General features: G+C 40.3%; 1 protein-coding gene across 1 annotated transcript; it reads left to right on the forward strand.

Moving 5' to 3' along the window:
• Positions 1 to 5,560: 5,560 nt before the first annotated feature.
• Positions 5,561 to 17,069, forward strand: LOC110931925 (pentatricopeptide repeat-containing protein At1g09190). The gene is given in 3 exon segments (XM_022175295.2): positions 5,561 to 5,849; positions 15,980 to 16,027; positions 16,030 to 17,069. Coding segments are annotated over 3 exon segments (1,377 nt in total).
• Positions 17,070 to 20,343: the final 3,274 nt, after the last annotated feature.

Genomic DNA, 20,343 nt, shown 5'->3' on the forward strand with positions numbered 1-20,343 from the left:
ATCATTGGGTTTCTTTTTTTGGATCCACGTGAGAAGGGAGGTTGCGGACCTATTTATTTATTTATATATATTTAGACGAAAAAAAAAAGAAAAAAAAAACGGAGAATTGAGGGGGAGTTACGGTCTGACTACTTTGAAAAAAAAGGACAGTAGGGGGTTTCGCAATTCTTGGAGGAGGAGAGATCGCACAAGGAGTAACAGCCCTTGGCTGTTTTTGCACGCAGACCAAGAAAGAGAAAACAGGATTTTGGGTTGACGATTTTGAACGCAATGCGCGGCTAATCTCCTAACGTTTCACCCCGGTGTAGACATTGTAAGAATTCTAGGGTTTCGACATTTTGTATTTGATTTGATTCCGTGACAATTTGTGTTTGACTATTTGAAGTTTATGATGATTGTCTTACGTTTGTATTGAATTCACAAATTGTCGAGTGAGTAATGAAATTTGACTTCGTGAAACGAATATGCGTAATTATGCCTTATCATAGATAGGATTTACATGTTCTTGGTAAAGAAGTGCACTGCAGTCCGTTGTCTTTGACGTTGATAGCTTTTGGCACCTAAGCCACGTGACACTAAATGCGTTAATTATCAAATCAATTGAATCAAGTTAAAACACGTAGAAACCCTAGGTCTTGCAATTGTCAAACCGGGTGTGATCCGTATTCTCAATTCTTGTTTCAACTTTCTAGTTGGTATTTTAGTTGCAATTTTAGTTAATCAAAAGTGTTTTAGATAATACCCATTGTCGGTTCATTCCGATATATTTTCAAGTCAATTGAACAAATAAAATTAGCAAACTTCATAATTACTTTGTACATTTTTGTAAATAGTCTAACTAATCGAACAGGTCGTGCAATACTAACCACATGCTCTTCGTGGATACGATACCCGACTTATCCTAGCTACTAGGTTTAATTGGGTTTTTGACTGATCGGGACGACACGGTCACGTCAAAATGGCGCCGTTGCCGGGGAGCTAGTGCGCTTAGTATTTTATTGCTTGTTCGATTTTAGTTTAGTTTTTTTTTCTTGTATTTTTTTGTGATTTTACTTTGGGTGGTCGAGCTTGTTTGTGCAGGTACATGTTTTGCAGGTACCATCTTTCAATATGAATTGGGTAGATGATGATCCGTGTGAGTGTTGCGGAAGCGGAGAGCACTATTTAGAGGGCTGCTCTGTTTTCTACGAAAAAGTTCAAGCTAACAAGGAACGGGAAGACTACCTCAGCGGATTGTTTGATTATAGGAGGGCGGATTATGAAGATTTTAATGGTCCATCCTCACATTATCCATACACTAGACCACCTCTACCACCAGAGCAAGAAAGAGAATGCCCTTGTTGTGGCAAAGTTCACATACATGAAGATTGCCCAGTGTTTTGGAAAGATCCAATGTTTTGGAAAGAAAAAATAAAGTCCGGTTACAAGCCACCTTCATATAAGGGATACTATCAGTCAAATGTCAACAACAATTATGAGCCAAAGTGGGATTATGATAGTTATGAACCCGAGATGCCACGTTTCCCAAGTTACCAGGAGGAGTATGACGATTATTATTATGAATACCCTCAACCGGCATACGAGGAACCTCAAGTATCAACAAGTTCCAAGCTCGATGCAATCATGAATGCTATCATTATTTCAAATCAAGAGATTAAGATGGAACTGAAGAAGGAACTTGAGGCGAAGGATAAAGCTAATGAAGCCTTGGCAAAAAAAGTGAGTCAACTCGCCGAAGAATTGGCTCAACTTAGACGAGATCAAGAGGTGTTGGCTAGTGGTACAATGGTGGATGATGATGTGGTGGAAGAGGTTACTGAACTTCCGGAGCAAGAAACTGAATGTTTGAACCGAGCGGAAGACATAACACCGCAAGACGGGTCAGAACCAAAAGAAGCCCACGTTCATATCGATCCCTTTCCCACATTTATCACTCCAACCAACAAAGTTGGGGATGAAGGTTCAGGTATAAGGATTCGAAGGGTGGTATTACAAGATAATGGCCGGTTTGGTAAGAAGCGACCCCGAAGTTGTACAGTGCGTATGCCGAATATAATAAAAAGAGTATGGATTCGGCATGCCAAATACCGAGCGTATGTAGGCAACTCGGTAGGAAAATGTGCACTTCGACCACCATGAGAGGCAAATCAGGTATAATTGTTGTAGAGTTTGTACTATTATTTGTTTTATTTTTATTTTTATTTTTATTTTTTTTTTTCTTTTCTTAGTTAAATGAACTTTGTGGGTGTGTTCCCTATATAACCCTCACGAGACCTCTCGTCCTCTCGAGCTATCGGGAGGTTTAAAAGGGCTTGTTGCATAAGCTAAATGCAACCGTGATTCCTACGAAAGTGAGTTAGGGTTGTTGTTATTGTAAATTATTTTTCCACATAAATCAAAGTAAATTAATGTATCACTTGGTAATATTTTCATAAAAGTGGTAGAACTAGGTAGCTAATAATTTTTGATGGTTGTGAGAAGCATGCTTCTACACAAGGGTTAAAATTTGTAGGTACATTATGTTCGTGGGACAACCACTTTCTTGAACAGAAGAAGAGCACACGAGGAATGAGCTCCAAAAAATCAGGTGCATACGTTTCTTTTTACTTTTGATTTTTAGTTAGCAAATAAGTGGATTGTAAATTGTATTTTATTTTCCGGGGTGAAATTTTGGGGAGGTTAGCCGTGTCACATCCCTTGTGCGTTTTAAAAACTCTAGTTCTCACACATTGAGGACAATGTTTGCCTCAAGTGTGGGGATGGGGGCGTTAGTAAAAGTTTTCGATTTTTGACTCGTTCATTTAAACACTACACATTAAGGACAATGTTTACCTCAAGTGTGGGGATGGGGGAAAAATTTCAAAATTTTTTTCAAAAATGTCTTTGTTTGAAGCAATCTAAAAAGCACAAGTAACTAAGTCAACAAGGGATGGCACAACCCATTTGGTCTATTGTCATGGTCAAGTTCAAATAATTAGCATGACGGGTATTTAGCGGGTGGTTATTTGGGAATAATTCGTTTAAGAAACTAGCACATCATGCATATCACATACCATACCCTTTATATATGTGAGATTTTGAGCCACTTTTACATCATAGGATTACATATTCGTGTTTCTTTGTTTGAGTGGACCATTAGTCATGTATTGTAGAACTTGCAACTTTTGATACGTTTGAGACCATAGACCGAATACAAGCACGAGCATGATTAAGGCATTAGGTGAACCTTTTCCTTTAAAACCAATTATTTATCCTCACCCAAACAAATCCACTAGTCGCCCACTTTGAGCCTAAACCTTTCGTTTGACAACCCGTTTAGCCCATAACCGTTAAACCTTTTCTTTTAAACCCGTGTGATGAAAATTCGATTGTAGGATTATTTGTTTGTATAATTGTGTTTGCAAAAAAAAAAAAAAATACAAGCAGAAAATGTTGCAAAAAAGAAAAAGAATAGAAATTTTTTGAGAAAATACAAAAATATGACTTATTAGTTGTTGAATAAAAGGGTAAAAAAAAAACTCGTTGCCTCGTAGTTGATGTCTATAGTTAGTTTTGTTTAGAGTAGTTGCTTTGTAATAAAAATCGAGTTTTCATCACCTTAGCCACTTTAAAACATCCTATTTCCTACCCTTAACCTAGCCCCGTTACAACACTTACAAAGACCTTATGACTTATGCTTAGTATTCGTGTTTGGTGGTAGAGAATGATTGAGTTGCAAGCCTATGCGGATACATGTTCTAATCGGTTTTGAGCGATTACTTTTTGAAAGTGCTAATACATTATGAAAATTAGCCAAATTATAAACCGAGTGGAGAGAACATTGTGAGGGATGTGCATGATTTATTAGTTTCAAGGGCGGGTTAATCTTGGATAACCACTTTTATATGATTAATCATGTATTGCTAAATATGTTGAAAATTGTAAAAGTTTGAACCGGGTATGACATTAGATCTTATCCTTAGTCTCGGGAATGGGACGTGTGTTTCTTGTTCGACCCACGTGAAAGTGAAAACCAGATTTGCTTGAGGGCAAGCAAAAGATAAGTGTGGGGATGTGATCGGTGCATTTTAGGTTCATTATGGTTTATATTAATTATGCTAATAATGTATTGATACTGGTATAAAATTAGCTATATTGATTCATTATTGTATCATGTTGGTTATTGAAAAATTGAACTAAAATGTTCTATTTTAATAAGGGAAACCGAGCCAAAAGAATTAGCCAATAAATTATTATACTTTAATGATGTTTTTTATAATGTTTTCAGGTTGAGAGGAATTAATTGCGTTGAGGTTTTAAAGCATTAAAAAGGATTTAAAGGCATTGAAGAGGACAATCACATATTGTGAATTAAGATGCTACGTGGAGTATGATGGAATTCCAATTTGATTAAACACAAATTGGGTTTATAGTAAATTTTGTGAGCTGACATCATGATACAACAATATCATATCATACATCATGATACATATACATGCGCAGACTTGAGAGGCATACAAGAAATCACGATAATTCTTTGAGGGGATCACAATATTTTAAGAGTGGAGGCTGAATTTTGGATTGGGCCGATAACATTACAGAATCATCATTGGGTTTCTTTTTTTGGATCCACGTGAGAAGGGAGGTTGCGGACCTATTTATTTATTTATATATATTTAGACGAAAAAAAAAAAGAAAAAAAAAACGGAGAATTGAGGGGGAGTTACGGTCTGACTACTTTGAAAAAAAAGGACAGTAGGGGGTTTCGCAATTCTTGGAGGAGGAGAGATCGCACAAGGAGTAACAGCCCTTGGCTGTTTTTGCACGCAGACCAAGAAAGAGAAAACAGGATTTTGGGTTGACGATTTTGAACGCAATGCGCGGCTAATCTCCTAACGTTTCACCCCGGTGTAGACATTGTAAGAATTCTAGGGTTTCGACATTTTGTATTTGATTTGATTCCGTGACAATTTGTGTTTGACTATTTGAAGTTTATGATGATTGTCTTACGTTTGTATTGAATTCACAAATTGTCGAGTGAGTAATGAAATTTGACTTCGTGAAACGAATATGCGTAATTATGCCTTATCATAGATAGGATTTACATGTTCTTGGTAAAGAAGTGCACTGCAGTCCGTTGTCTTTGACGTTGATAGCTTTTGGCACCTAAGCCACGTGACACTAAATGCGTTAATTATCAAATCAATTGAATCAAGTTAAAACACGTAGAAACCCTAGGTCTTGCAATTGTCAAACCGGGTGTGATCCGTATTCTCAATTCTTGTTTCAACTTTCTAGTTGGTATTTTAGTTGCAATTTTAGTTAATCAAAAGTGTTTTAGATAATACCCATTGTCGGTTCATTCCGATATATTTTCAAGTCAATTGAACAAATAAAATTAGCAAACTTCATAATTACTTTGTACATTTTTGTAAATAGTCTAACTAATCGAACAGGTCGTGCAATACTAACCACATGCTCTTCGTGGATACGATACCCGACTTATCCTAGCTACTAGGTTTAATTGGGTTTTTGACTGATCGGGACGACACGGTCACGTCAAATTCCCACCGCGTAGCGCATGGAGTTATTATTAAAACCACCAAGTGAAAACAACAGCAATGGCAATGAAAATGGAAGTGTTGTTGCTATCATAAAATCAAATGAAATGAAGAGTGCGAGAGAGATCGAACGAAGAATCCTCCAGCACCTCCATGGGCACCGCAGTCGGATCCATCTTACCCAAATTCACGCTCATACCCTCCGCCACCATCTCCATCAATCCAACCTCATCCTCTCTCACTTCGTCTCCGTTTGCGCCTCGCTCCGCCAGATGGACTACGCCCATCTCCTCTTTCTCCAAACCCAACATGTGACAACTCGAATTTCCAAGATTCTATTTTGCATTTATTGCACGTTCAAGTATTGTTTAACTGTTTATTTGCACAATTGATTACTATAGAATTGTATACGTTTTGATATAATGAAGTGTGTTGTGTGATGGTGCATGACTATGTGTTAATTGTGATAAACTTGTCAAGTGGGTAAACTTGGTGGTGAAACTGTGAAATTGATTGGGATGGTGTACCTTTGTAAAATAGAACAATTGAGGGTGTGAAGAGTTATTAGTGAAAACTTAATTATACTTAACCCTAATCCCCTTTTCACTAATCATTCTCTCAAAAATCAAAACACGTACTTGTAACTCTCTAATCCTCTGTCTACTAGATGTCGAGTCATGATGTATAGTAGACTAGGTTATGGGGTATTCTAGGTCTTTGGTTTTGTTTTTGTTTTACATATATGGGGCATGTCCTGTATATGAACTAGTGTGGAACACATCCTCACTACTTGTACTTAATTGCGGTTGTATTTTAATAGAATCACCGGGGTAACCCTTTACCCAAAAAAACTCTCTAATCCTCTAGCAATCATCATCACCACTATCATTGGCACAAGGCATTCGATTCCTCTCTTTCTTTAGGATCAACACAAGGTAAATGATTATTGTTTATTGATTTCTTGATTATGTGTTCATGGAAAACCCTAGTTACTCATGTGATATTCTGTGAATTGTTCCTGGATAGTTGAGATTATGACGATGATTAGATGCATGTTATCATTGTGATGATTGTTGTTGTTTTAGCATCGGTCGAATAACTTTGATTTCTGCCGTCGATATGATTGGATTTAGGGTTTTGCTTGAGCATAAGAACGTAACTGCAGAATGATATACGTGACTGCTATAATCACAAAGATCGTATGATTGAAATTGTTGTCTGAGTTTCTGTGCATAATTGAGTGTCTGAGTTTTGAATAACATGCTATGTCCGAGTTTTAATGGCTTCCTTTGTCCGAGTTTTAAGAGAAACTCCTAGTCCGACTTTTATTAAATCAATCAGTCCGAGTTTATTGAATGGAAGTGTGGACCGAGTTTATTGAATGGAAGGGGGTCCGAGTTTTTAATCCCCCCCCATGTCCGAGCTTCTTTAACTAGGGCAGCCCCTCTTCTTGTCCGAGTTTCATCAAAGAAACTCTGGGCCGAAGTGGTTGCTTTGGTTTGGTCCGAGTTTTGACATCATGCCCTCTTGGTCCGACCTTGTTAACCCCCCCCCCACACACACACACTGATGTCCGAGTTTATACAAGGACATTAAGTCCGAGTTTGTTTAAGTTAAAGATGTCCGACTTTTACATATGTAGCATAGATTTTTCGGGTTCAAGCAAGGTGGTACGAGTTTGGTGTATGTTCGTGATTTGAATTTCATAAGGATAGTGATTGTCTGAATGTTAACTAGGAAGCTTTGCCTAAATGTTTGATGATGCAATGAAATAGCCTGATTGTTTGTTATATGCATGATCTGATTATTGCTTAAACATTAGCCTTATTAACTCTCTTAGCTAGTAAACTATATTAGAGTGTAATCCGGTTAAACACGTTAATTCTGTTATGATTGCAAGGATGATTATCACAGCTAGACATATAACATTTCTATTATGCGAATCTTGTTAACCTGTTCTTCCCATCAAGCATGAAATGTATGAAGATGATTAACTGGTTGCAATGTCTGATGTTAACTGTTACACACGCTATGTGATGAACTTTGCTTGCGAAACCATACAAACATGAACTGACTGTGAACACGTGTATACACTAGGCTTTGATTGATTACTTGTGAGTGCATAACCTAGCATACCGAGCAAACCAAGGTGAGTTCACACCCTTACTAAGGCATGGGATTCCCAAGGGCTTGGGAATGGGATTGAAGGAATGATATTGACTAGATTCGTGTACGCACTATTACTAGACTACCATACCACTGTCCTCGGTTGTGCAGGACACATACTTATGCTATTCACTGTCCTCGGTTGTGCAGGACACATACTTACCCTCTACGTAGACTTATACTTATTACTATCCTCGGATGTGAAGGATACTTATACTTATTACTATCCTCGGATGTGAAGGATACTTATGCTTATTACTATCCTCGGTTGTGAAGGATACTTATGGTTACGAGTAGTCTAGTGGTTATACAACATGGGAAGCCCCCACCAATAGAACGCACTAACGGCCCAGTAGAGCCACCTGTTACAAACGAACTTACTATTACGCATTTACTTTCTGTGAACTCGCTCAACTAGTTGTTGATCCTCTGTTACATGCCTTGCAGGTCGTTAGGTATACGGAGCTTGCACAGGGAGGAGCAGGTCGTTGTGGGCTTGGATCGTGATTATCCTGTTAAACACTTTTGATATTTGATACTTATTTACGATGGGTTTTTATTAATACGCTTCCGCTAAACAATGATAACTTTCTTATGGTTTGGAACACCTTTCATATAGAACTGGTTTGGTTTGAATGACAAACTACTTTTATTATATGTATTGTTCTGTATGATTGGTGGCTTGGTCCTGGTCAGTCACGCTCCCAAGCGGTGATACTCCGCAGGTGGATTTTGGGGGTGTGACAGATTGGTATCAGAGCCATTGGTTATAGAGAACTTGGTTTTATTATGGGAAAACGTTTTTATTAAAACCAGACTATAACCTGAACAGTGCTCTCAACGATCCACAACGACGCTTCGCTCCACGTGCAAGACTCGACAACCTAGGTAATAAGGTTTATGTTTATTGCCTACATGCTAGAATTTGCATAGAACTTTGCTCGTAGTATGCTTACCTTACTTTGCTCACTACTTGTTATTGCTTAAGAACACTTGTGTGCTTACACTCTTCTGTCATCGCACTATTCGCGAACTTTTCTCACTTACGTTGCCTTTGATGTGAAGATCAATGGCCGGACGAATCAATATGACTCAAGCCCAGCTAGAGGCTCTTGTTCAAGCTCAAGTTGCTGCGGCACTTGCAGCTGCTCAAGCAGGTAGTATACCCTGCAGTTTAGACTCACACTAGGATCTTTAGATCCTACATTAACTCTTGTGATTAACTTTATCCTATTCGTACACAATAGGTCAACACGCGCAGCAGCCTGTGTGCACTTTCAAGAACTTTATGGATTGTCGTCCTAGCACATTTAGTGGCACTGAAGGAGCGGTTGGACTCCTCCACTGGTTTGAAAAACTCGAGTCTGTGTTCGAGATGTGTGAATGCCCTGAGGCACGCAAGGTTAAGTTTGCCACTGGTACTTTGGAAGGAATCGCGTTGACTTGGTGGAACGCGCAAGTACAGATTCTAGGGTTGGCAGCTGCTAACGCCACCCCTTGGAATGACTTCAAGGAACTGATTAAACGTGAGTACTGTACTCGGGAAGACATCCACAAGCTGGAGGATGAGTTTTATCATTTGAAGATGACTGGGTCAGAAATCGAGGCTTATACTAAGAGGTCGAACGAGTTGGCTGTGCTGTGTCCAACTATGGTAGACCCTCCATACAAGCGTATTGAGTTGTATCTCAAGGGTTTGGCGCCAGAAATCCAGAGCCACGTAACATCGGCTAATCTCGACAACATTCAGGTTATTCAGTGCCTCGCTCATCGCATCACAGATCAGGCAGTGGATCAGAACAGACTGCCAAAACGTATCAGCGCTACTGCTACCGCTACTGCTTCTACTACACTTGTTACTCCCAGTGAAAGCAAGAGAAAATGGGATGGGGATTCTAGCAAGGGGTCAGCTTCAGTGCAGTCACAAGCTCAGCAACGAAAGACAGACAGTTACCAGAGTCCCAGTCAGCACTCCTCAAGCAGCCACAGGCAGGGAGGGTATCGAGGAAATCTCCCAAAGTGTAACACCTGCAACAAACATCACAGTGGCCAGTGTAATAAGGGTCGATGTCAAAGATGCCTCAAGATGGGTCATGAGGCCAAAGATTGTAGAAGCCCTCGGCCTGCGAACCAGAATCAGCAGCAGCCCCAAGCACAGCAGAATCAGCAGCAGGGCAACAAAGGGTGTTTTCATTGCGGTGCAGAGGGTCACTTCAAAAGGCATTGCCCTCAGCTGAACAGGAACCAGAACAACAACAACCATAACAACAATCAGGGTAATGGCAACAACAACAACAATGGTGGGAACAACAATGGCAATGAAGCTCGTGGTCGTGCTTTTGTGTTGGGTCGAGGAGATGCAGTGAATGATCCCAATGTGGTTATGGGTAAGTTTCTTCTCGACGATATTTACGTTACTGTCTTATTTGATTCGGGTGCTGATACAAGTTATATGTCCTTGAAAATGAGCAAATTGTTAAAACGTACACCAACACCCCTAAGCACCAAACATGTCGTAGAACTAGCAAATGGTAAAAGTGTAGAAGTGTAGAAGCCACACAGATAGTTAAGGGTTGTAGCATTGTCTTAGCTGGTCAGACTTTCTCCATCGATCTTATTCCTATAGTTCTGGGTAGTTTCGACATTGTCATCGGCATGGATTGGTTATCTAAGCAGCAGGCAGAGATTCTATGTAAGGAGAAGATCATTCGTATTCCTCGTTCGGGTAAGGAACCTCTCAAAGTTCAAGGCGACAAGAGTGGTGCTGTGGTTGGCATCATTTCTTACTTGAAGGCGCAGAAATGTTTACGTAAAGGGCACACAGCCATTTTGGCTCTTGTTACTGATGCATCCAAAAAGGAAAAGAAGCTGGAGGATATTCCAGTTGCACGTGACTTCCCTCAGGTGTTTCCTGAAGATTTACCCGGTTTACCGCCTCATCGTCAAGTCGAGTTTCAGATTGAGTTGGCTCCTGGAGCAGCACCAATAGCCCGCGCACCGTATCGTTTAGCTCCAACCGAACTGGAAGAACTGTCGAAGCAGCTACAAGAGCTCTTGGAAAAGGGCTTTATTCGTCCAAGCTCATCGCCTTGGGGAGCTCCAGTGCTTTTCGTGAAGAAGAAAGACGGTACGTTCAGAATGTGCATCGACTACCGTGAACTCAATAAGGTGACGGTGAAGAACCGTTATCCTCTTCCGCGCATAGATGACTTATTCGACCAGTTGCAAGGGTCGTGTTATTACTCCAAGATAGACTTGAGGTCAGGTTATCATCAGCTGAGAGTCCGGGATGAGGACGTCTCCAAAACCGCTTTCAGAACTCGTTACGGTCACTACGAGTTTCTTGTCATGCCATTCGGGCTTACGAACGCGCCTGCAGTCTTCATGGATCTTATGAACAGGGTGTGTAAACCCTATCTAGACAGGTTCGTTATCGTTTTCATCGACGACATTTTGATTTACTCCAAGAGTCAGGAGGAGCATGAGCAGCACTTACGTCTTATCTTGGAACTTCTTCGAAAGGAGCAACTGTACGCGAAGTTTTCAAAATGCGACTTCTGGCTTCGTGAAGTCCATTTCCTAGGCCATGTGGTGAACAAGGATGGGACTCATGTCGATCCATCCAAGGTAGATTCGATCAGGAACTGGCCTGCACCGCGTACACCAACAGAAATACGCCAATTTTTGGGTTTGGCGGGATACTACAGGCGGTTTATCAAAGACTTCTCCAAGATCGCGCAGCCGCTTACTATGCTGACACAGAAAGGTGTCACCTACCGTTGGGGAGATTCCCAAGAGACCGCTTTTCAGTACTTAAAGGATAGGCTTTGCAGCGCACCTATTCTCTCATTGCCAGAGGGCACAGATGACTTCGTGGTTTATTGTGACGCATCGATACAGGGGCTTGGTTGCGTATTGATGCAGCGTGATAAAGTTATTGCCTACGCTTCGCGGCAACTCAAGATTCACGAACGGAACTACACGACGCACGATTTAGAGCTGGGAGCTGTTGTTTTTGCGCTTAAGATATGGCGACACTACCTGTACGGTACCAAGTGCACAATTTACACCGATCACAGGAGTCTCGAGCATATTCTTAAGCAAAAGGATTTGAACATGCGTCAACGGAGATGGGTTGAACTTCTGAACGACTATGAATGCGCCATCAAGTATCACCCAGGCAAGGCCAATGTTGTGGCCGACGCCCTCAGTCGGAAAGACACTCTACCTAAGCGCGTGCGAGCGCTACAGCTTACTATTCAGTCCAGTCTTCCTGTACAGATACGAGCTGCTCAGATAGAAGCATTAAAACCCGAAAACGTCATGGCTGAAGCCTTACGCGGTTCAAGGCAACGAATGGAACAAAAGGAAGACGGCGCCTATTATGTAACGGGGCGTATTTGGGTCCCACTATATGGCGGTTTACGCGAACTTGTGATGGACGAAGCACACAAGTCTCGCTACTCGGTACATCCAGGGTCGGATAAAATGTACCACGATATCAGAACAACGTATTGGTGGCCAAACATGAAAGCTCTTATCGCAACTTACGTCGGCAAGTGTTTGACTTGTGCAAGGGTTAAAGTCGAGTATCAGAAACCATCAGGTCTACTTCAGCAACCGGAAATACCACAATGGAAATGGGAGCAAATTTCCATGGATTTTGTTACTGGTCTACCTAGATCCCAGCGCGGGAATGACACTATTTGGGTGATCGTGGATCGACTCACAAAGTCTGCTCATTTCTTGGCTATCAAAGAAACGGATAAGTTTTCTACCTTAGCAGACATCTACTTGAAAGAAGTTGTTTCGAGGCACGGGGTGCCAACCTCTATTATTTCGGATCGGGATGCACGATTCACGTCAGAACTATGGCAAGCGATGCATAAATCTTTCGGCTCACGGTTAGACATGAGCACAGCATATCATCCTCAGACGGATGGGCAGTCTGAGCGAACGATCCAGACTCTTGAAGACATGCTTCGGGCATGTGTTATTGATTTCGGCAACGGCTGGGAAAAGCATCTCCCTTTGGTGGAATTTTCGTATAATAACAGTTATCATACCAGCATACAAGCCGCTCCATTCGAGGCATTGTACGGACGTAAATACCGGTCACCTCTCTGTTGGGCAGAGGTGGGGGATAGTCAGATTACGGGTCCAGAAATTGTAGTGGACGCCACAGAAAAGATTGCACAAATACGACAACGCATGGCGGCAGCACGCGACCGTCAGAAAGCCTACGCGGACAAGCGTAGCAAGCCTTTGGAATTTCAGGTCGGGGACCGGGTTTTATTAAAAGTTTCACCCTGGAAGGGTGTGGTTCGATTTGGTAAACGCGGCAAACTTAATCCACGATATGTTGGACCGTTCGAAATCACTGAAAGAATAGGCCCAGTAGCCTACAGACTGAATCTACCAGCTGAACTCGGTGCAGTTCACAATGTATTTCACGTGTCAAATCTGAAGAAGTGCCTGTCAGATGAGACCCTCATAGTTCCTTTTAAGGAACTCACTATCGACGAGCGGTTGCAGTTCGTCGAGGAACCAGTTGAAATCACGGACCGGGATGTTAAGGTCCTCAAACACAAGAGAATCCCTCTTGTTCGAGTTCGTTGGAACTCCCGACGTGGCCCAGAGTACACCTGGGAACGCGAAGACCAAATGAAAGAAAAGTATCCCCAGTTATTCGGAACTAATGTATCCACTACTGAGGCTGAAGCTACTACCACTGAATTTCGGGACGAAATTCCAAATCAACGGGGGGATGATGTGACACCCCAGGAAAACCAGTAAACGATACAACTTATCTAGCTTCCTCAGTGAGTGCGTACCAAATTTCGGGACGAAATTTCTTTTAAGTTGGGGATAATGTGACAACTCGAATTTCCAAGATTCTATTTTGCATTTATTGCACGTTCAAGTATTGTTTAACTGTTTATTTGCACAATTGATTACTATAGAATTGTATACGTTTTGATATAATGAAGTGTGTTGTGTGATGGTGCATGACTATGTGTTAATTGTGATAAACTTGTCAAATGGGTAAACTTGGTGGTGAAACTGTGAAATTGATTGGGATGGTGTACCTTTGTAAAATAGAACAATTGAGGGTGTGAAGAGTTATTAGTGAAAACTTAATTATACTTAACCCAAATCCCCTTTTCACTAATCATTCTCTCAAAAATCAAAACACGTGCTTGTAACTCTCTAATCCTCTAGCAATCATCATCACCACTATCATTGGCACAAGGCATTCGATTCCTCTCTTTCTTTAGGATCAACACAAGGTAAATGATTATTGTTTATTGATTTCTTGATTATGTGTTCATGGAAAACCCTAGTTTCTCATGTGATATTCTGTGAATTGTTCCTGGATAGTTGAGATTATGACGATGATTAGATGCATGTTATCATTGTGATGATTGTTGTTGTTTTAGCATCGGTCGAATAACTTTGATTTCTGCCGTCGATATGATTGGATTTAGGGTTTTGCTTGAGCATAAGAACGTAACTGCAGAATGATATACGTAACTGCTATAATCACAAAGATCGTAGGATTGAAATTGTTGTCTGAGTTTCTGTGCATAATTGAGTGTCTGAGTTTTGAATAACATGCTATGTCCGAGTTTTAATGGCTTCCTTTGTCCGAGTTTTAAGAGAAACTACTAGTCCGACTTTTATTAAATCAATCAGTCCGAGTTTATTGAATGGAAGTGTGGACCGAGTTTATTGAATGGAAGGGGGTCCGAGTTTTTAATCCCCCCCCCATGTCCGAGCTTCTTTAACTAGGGCAGCCCCTCTTCTTGTCCGAGTTTCATCAAAGAAACTCTGGGCCGAAGTGGTTGCTTTGGTTTGGTCCGAGTTTTGACATCATGCCCTCTTGGTCCGACCTTGTTAACCCCCCCCCACACACACACACACTGATGTCCGAGTTTATACAAGGACATTAAGTCCGAGTTTGTTTAAGTTAAAGATGTCCGACTTTTACATATGTAGCATAGATTTTTCGGGTTCAAGCAAGGTGGTACGAGTTTGGTGTATGTTCGTGATTTGAATTTCATAAGGATAGTGATTGTCTGAATGTTAACTAGGAAGCTTTGCCTAAATGTTTGATGATGCAATGAAATAGCCTGATTGTTTGTTATATGCATGATCTGATTATTGCTTAAACATTAGCCTTATTAACTCTCTTAGCTAGTAAACTATATTAGAGTGTAATCCGGTTAAACACGTTAATTCTGTTATGATTGCAAGGATGATTATCACAGCTAGACATATAACATTTCTATTATGCGAATCCTGTTAACCTGTTCTTCCCATCAAGCATGAAATGTATGAAGATGATTAACTGGTTGCAATGTCTGATGTTAACTGTTACACACGCTATGTGATGAACTTTGCTTGCGAAACCATACAAACATGAACTGACTGTGAACACGTGTATACACTAGGCTTTGATTGATTACTTGTGAGTGCATAACCTAGCATACCGAGCAAACCAAGGTGAGTTCACACCCTTACTAAGGCATGGGATTCCCAAGGGCTTGGGAATGGGATTGAAGGAATGATATTGACTAGATTCGTGTACACACTGTTACTAGACTACCATACCACTGTCCTCGGTTGTGCAGGACACATACTTATGCTATTCACTGTCCTCGGTTGTGCAGGAAACATACTTACCCTCTACGTAGACTTATACTTATTACTATCCTCGGATGTGAAGGATACTTATACTTATTACTATCCTCGGATGTGAAGGATACTTATGCTTATTACTATCCTCGGTTGTGAAGGATACTTATGGTTACGAGTAGTCTAGTGGTTATACAACATGGGAAGCCCCCACCAATAGAACGCACTAACGGCCCAGTAGAGCCACCTGTTACAAACGAACTTACTATTACGCATTTACTTTCTGTGAACTCGCTCAACTAGTTGTTGATCCTCTGTTACATGCCTTGCAGGTCGTTAGGTATACGGAGCTTGCACAGGGAGGAGCAGGTCGTTGTGGGCTTGGATCGTGATTATCCTGTTAAACACTTTTGATATTTGATACTTATTTACGATGGGTTTTTATTAATACGCTTCCGCTAAACAATGATAACTTTCTTATGGTTTGGAACACCTTTCATATAGAACTGGTTTGGTTTGAATGACAAACTACTTTTATTATATGTATTGTTCTGTATGATTGGTGGCTTGGTCCTGGTCAGTCACGCTCCCAAGCGGTGATACTCCGCAGGTGGATTTTGGGGGTGTGACACAACACCCCAACATCCTCCTCTTCTATTCAATCATCAAAGCCTACTCTTTGTCACCCCATCCCATAACTCACTTAACTTGTTTTCCCACATGAAGAAACGTCGAATCTGGCCTGATCAATTCACTTTTGCTCCTCTACTCAAGTCTTGTTCCAATCTTTGCGATGTTAACTTTGGGAAAACGGTGCATGCTCAAGTCCTTTCACTCGGGTTTCACTGCTTTCGTGCTGTTAGGATTGGATTAGTTGAATTGTATGTTAATTGCGGGAAATTAGATGATGCTAAGAAGGTGTTCGACGAAATGCGTGAGAGAGATGTTATTGTCTGGAATTTAATGATTAGTGGGTATTGTAAAAATGGAAATGTGGACATGGGTTATAACCTCTTTAAGGAGATAGGAGAGAGGAGTATAGTTTCGTGGAATACGATGTTGTCTTGCTTGTCCAAAAGTGAGCGAGAGGGTGAAGCTTTGAAAGTTTTTCATGAGATGTGTCATAACGGTTTTGAGCCTGATGAGGCGACAGTGGTGACTATGCTTCCGGTTTGTGCTCGTTTGGGGGAAGATGACGTCGGCCAATGGATCCATTCTTATGCCAAATCAGATAAACTTTATGAAAAACATGTTTCTGTAGGAAACTCACTTGTCAATTTCTACTGCAAACGTGGGCTTCTGGATGCTGTTTTCACAGTTTTCAACGATATGCCCTTGAGAAATGTAGTTTCTTGGAATGCCATGATTTCCGGTTTGGCTTTCAATGGCAGAGTCGAAGAGGGTTTAGCTTTGTTTGATGAGATGATCAAGAACGGATTGACTCCAAACGAGTCCACTTTTGTCGGTGTCTTAACATGCTGTGTACATTCATGGTTGATTCAAAGAGGCAAGGACCTGTTTTCGTCAATGGTATCGAACCATCAAATCAAGCCAAAGCTCAAGCATTATGGGTGCATGGTTGATCTTCTTGGGCACGGGGGGTCGGTGAAAGAGGCTTATGAGTTAATTTTATCAATGCCCATGAAGCCAAATGTTGCACTATGGGGTGCATTACTAAGTTCGTGTCATAATCATGATACGTTTGAATCTGCGAGATGGATTTAAAACATAAAAAGGTTGAAATTAACCTACCTAAGAATGTTTTAACAGTTTGACCATCATTGAGTCAAACGGGTCATATAAGTAAGTATAAAATAAATGGCAATAGTATAACAAAAGAATGGTCGTAATTGGCACTCAAAACTAAATTTTAATTGAAAGAAAGGAGTATTGAATAAGTTACATGTTAGGTGTGTTAGTAATCGACTCTGGGGGGTCAGAATGGATGACGGGCTACGACCCGGACAATAACTTAAGTATGGACGGGAAGGGTAGGTTTTGGCAAGAATACTGAATTGATGTAATGAAGTCTTTGCAAGAAAGCATGAATGGAAAGAGGTACGAACATGTACTCCAATACATCTACGATAAGTTAGAAATGCCAAACTACAAAAAAATGTCGAAATAACTAACAAAATGAAAGAATTGTATGTGAGAAATGGAATGTGTGATGTGTAATAGCGTGTACGTAGGAAATTTGTAGAAGAATTATAGGTGAATAATCACCTAGTAGAATGAATGTTTGAATGAAATGTGCTAATCGCCAATTTTGTAGAGGATAGTGGTAGAACTCTTAATGTGATGAAACCAATCGAATTGGTGAAAGGATGTGCACGAGCGGAAGCTCATTACACGGATGAATGAAATCTGGCCTAGTACAGTGAGTACTCGTGAAGAAGCGGATCGATCTGGTTTACGGATCGTTGATATATGTAATGAAATCGAGGTTAGTAAAATGTTAAACTCTTGTTGGATAGGTATGAGTTAGTAGATTGAAACGACCTATGAAATGAGATGATTTGAGGTTAACGTAGATGTATGCATGGTATAAGTAACTGTAGGAAACATAGAATGATGTTTAACTTTGGAGTTAAGCACGAATGTGTGAGTACGAAATAGTGGTTTTGTTTCGATAACAAGACAATAATTAAATGTTATATAATATATGTATGGAATGTAATCTTAAGAGACGAGATGAAGGTATTAGATCCGTTGTAAACGGATCATACGAATGTAGGTACTATTACAAGTTTGAAGAAGTATGTATATTAACCCGTTACTAATGGGTCAAGGAAATGAGAATGTTATGTGAAAGTATGGTATAGAAAGTATGGACTAGTTAGAAAGAAGTCAATTGTATGAATAGTTTATGAATCGAGATTGGATAGTTAATTATTATTATGTACCTATCAAAGTTAAACATAGATGTGTATGTGTAAATTACGAAGTAAGATCGTATAGTCGATGAGAATAATATGATTTTTTTAAATAAACAAAAGGAATGTTATTAATGGGATGTTGGAATTTGTTTCAAGTAAACAAAATGATATATTGTACATGATATACGAGTAGAATGAAATAAATCGGATAAACTGATTTTTTACGATTAGTAAATGTATAAATGCATTATGTTTAATTCGAGAGAAAGAGACCAGCCATAAACTTAGGTTTATATGAGCATTAGAATGATGAATGAACCGCTAGCGATGAAGTGCGTTAGAAGCTAGTGCTATTTAATGAAAGCGACACTAATAAGAACTTTGGGTTGAGTTCTTGAAGTTAGAAGATCGTCATCGAGATAGGCTCGTGGTCATTTGGATGGGGGCAGGAAGAAAAGATAATTAATGTTAAATGGAAGTAAGAAAGGTTTCGGGGACAAAACCTCCTTTAAGGGGGTAGATGATGCGTGTTAGTGTATATATGTTTTAGGTATATATTTTAAGCCCTTTTTACACTTTAGCCAAGTTTTAAATTTATAAAACACGATATTTACTAACACTAAACACACATATGGGCAAGTGCACCCATCATGGATGTAGTATAGTGTTGGTAAGATACCGAGGTCGTCCAAGGACACAAGAGCTTTTAGTACCGGTTTATCCTCAACGTCTAATCAAATCAAAATATTAGAAAAAAATTTTAAATTAAGAAAATAAAACTAACTAAATGCTGAAAAATAAAATAAAAATAAAAACAAATAGACAAGATGAATCACTTGGATCCGACTCGTGTGTTAGTATAACCTTTGATTATTTCCGCACTTTTGCACTTGTTTAAGAGATTATCTTAGTTATTGTAGTAGGCCCCTCTTTTGAACGCGACGTTACCCTCAACCCAGTAGTTTGAGTCAGCAAGGATACAATCCTAAAGAGTCGGATTATTGAAAGATAATTAATTAAGTTATTAATGTAAATTATGGTAGGCCCCTCTTTTGGAGGTGACGTTACCCTCGACTAAGTAGTCTGAGTCAGCAGGGATACAGTCCTAAATAGCCGGGTTATAGTATTAATAGTAGTTAACTTATGAGGGGATCAAAGAGTTTGGACCCCCGCCATCCAATACCATTGGGTATTGAAGGAGGTCCTACTAAATTTGACCCAGGTCCCTTGCAGGACCTCTAAACGCTGAACAAGGGCAAGACCCTTACCAAACCGTTCCCTTAACCCCCGACCAGGTAGCCAACATACCTTCATATAGACCGTGGAGATATGAATGGTGAAAATCTTTTATTTTATATAGACAGTAAAATAATGCCAAGACACCACGGACAAACGATAAGGAAGAATCACCTTCAACATAAGAAACTAGTTATTAAAGTCATTAATACAAAACCAATTAAGAAGTGCAAAAGATTAAAAATAAAAAGTATTATACTAAACACTTGTCTTCACCAAGTGATGTAAGAGACTTAGGCAAACATGGCCTTGATTGTCAAGAACTCTTACGATCAATCTTGGATCCCGAGACGACTCACACACTCAATGATGGACAATGGATGATGGTGGTGGATGATGGTGTTGTGATGGTGGTGGGTGGTGGATGAAGTGTGAGAGAGGTGGTGTGCCAAGGGATGAGTTGCAATGGCTCCAAGCACTCCTATTTATAGGCTGAACAGAAGCCTGGGCACGGCCCCGTGTCCGCTGGGCACGGCCCCGTGCCCGTCTGACACTATCTTTCTTCATTAATTGTAATTCACAATTACAATTAATGCGCCTGCAGTACTTTGGCCACGCCCTCGTGTTCACTGGGCACGGCCTCGTGGTGAGCAATAGAAGCTTCTACAGGTTTGTCTTTTCTGCTGCTTCTTGGGCACGGCCCCGTGCTTGCTGAGCAAGGGGCGTGTTCAGTCTTCAGTCTTCTCTGTTTTGCTTGGGAGGATGCTATCAATGGGCCGGGCAATCCACTTTTGTTCCCTTTCTTGTATTTATGTTAGATTTAGCTGTCTTTTTGCTTCTTTTATTAATTTGAGCTCATTTAATCCTGAAAATACAAAAGGAAG

Source organism: Helianthus annuus, chromosome 3, assembly GCF_002127325.2.
Source record: "Helianthus annuus cultivar XRQ/B chromosome 3, HanXRQr2.0-SUNRISE, whole genome shotgun sequence".
Taxonomy (NCBI): domain Eukaryota; kingdom Viridiplantae; phylum Streptophyta; class Magnoliopsida; order Asterales; family Asteraceae; genus Helianthus; species Helianthus annuus.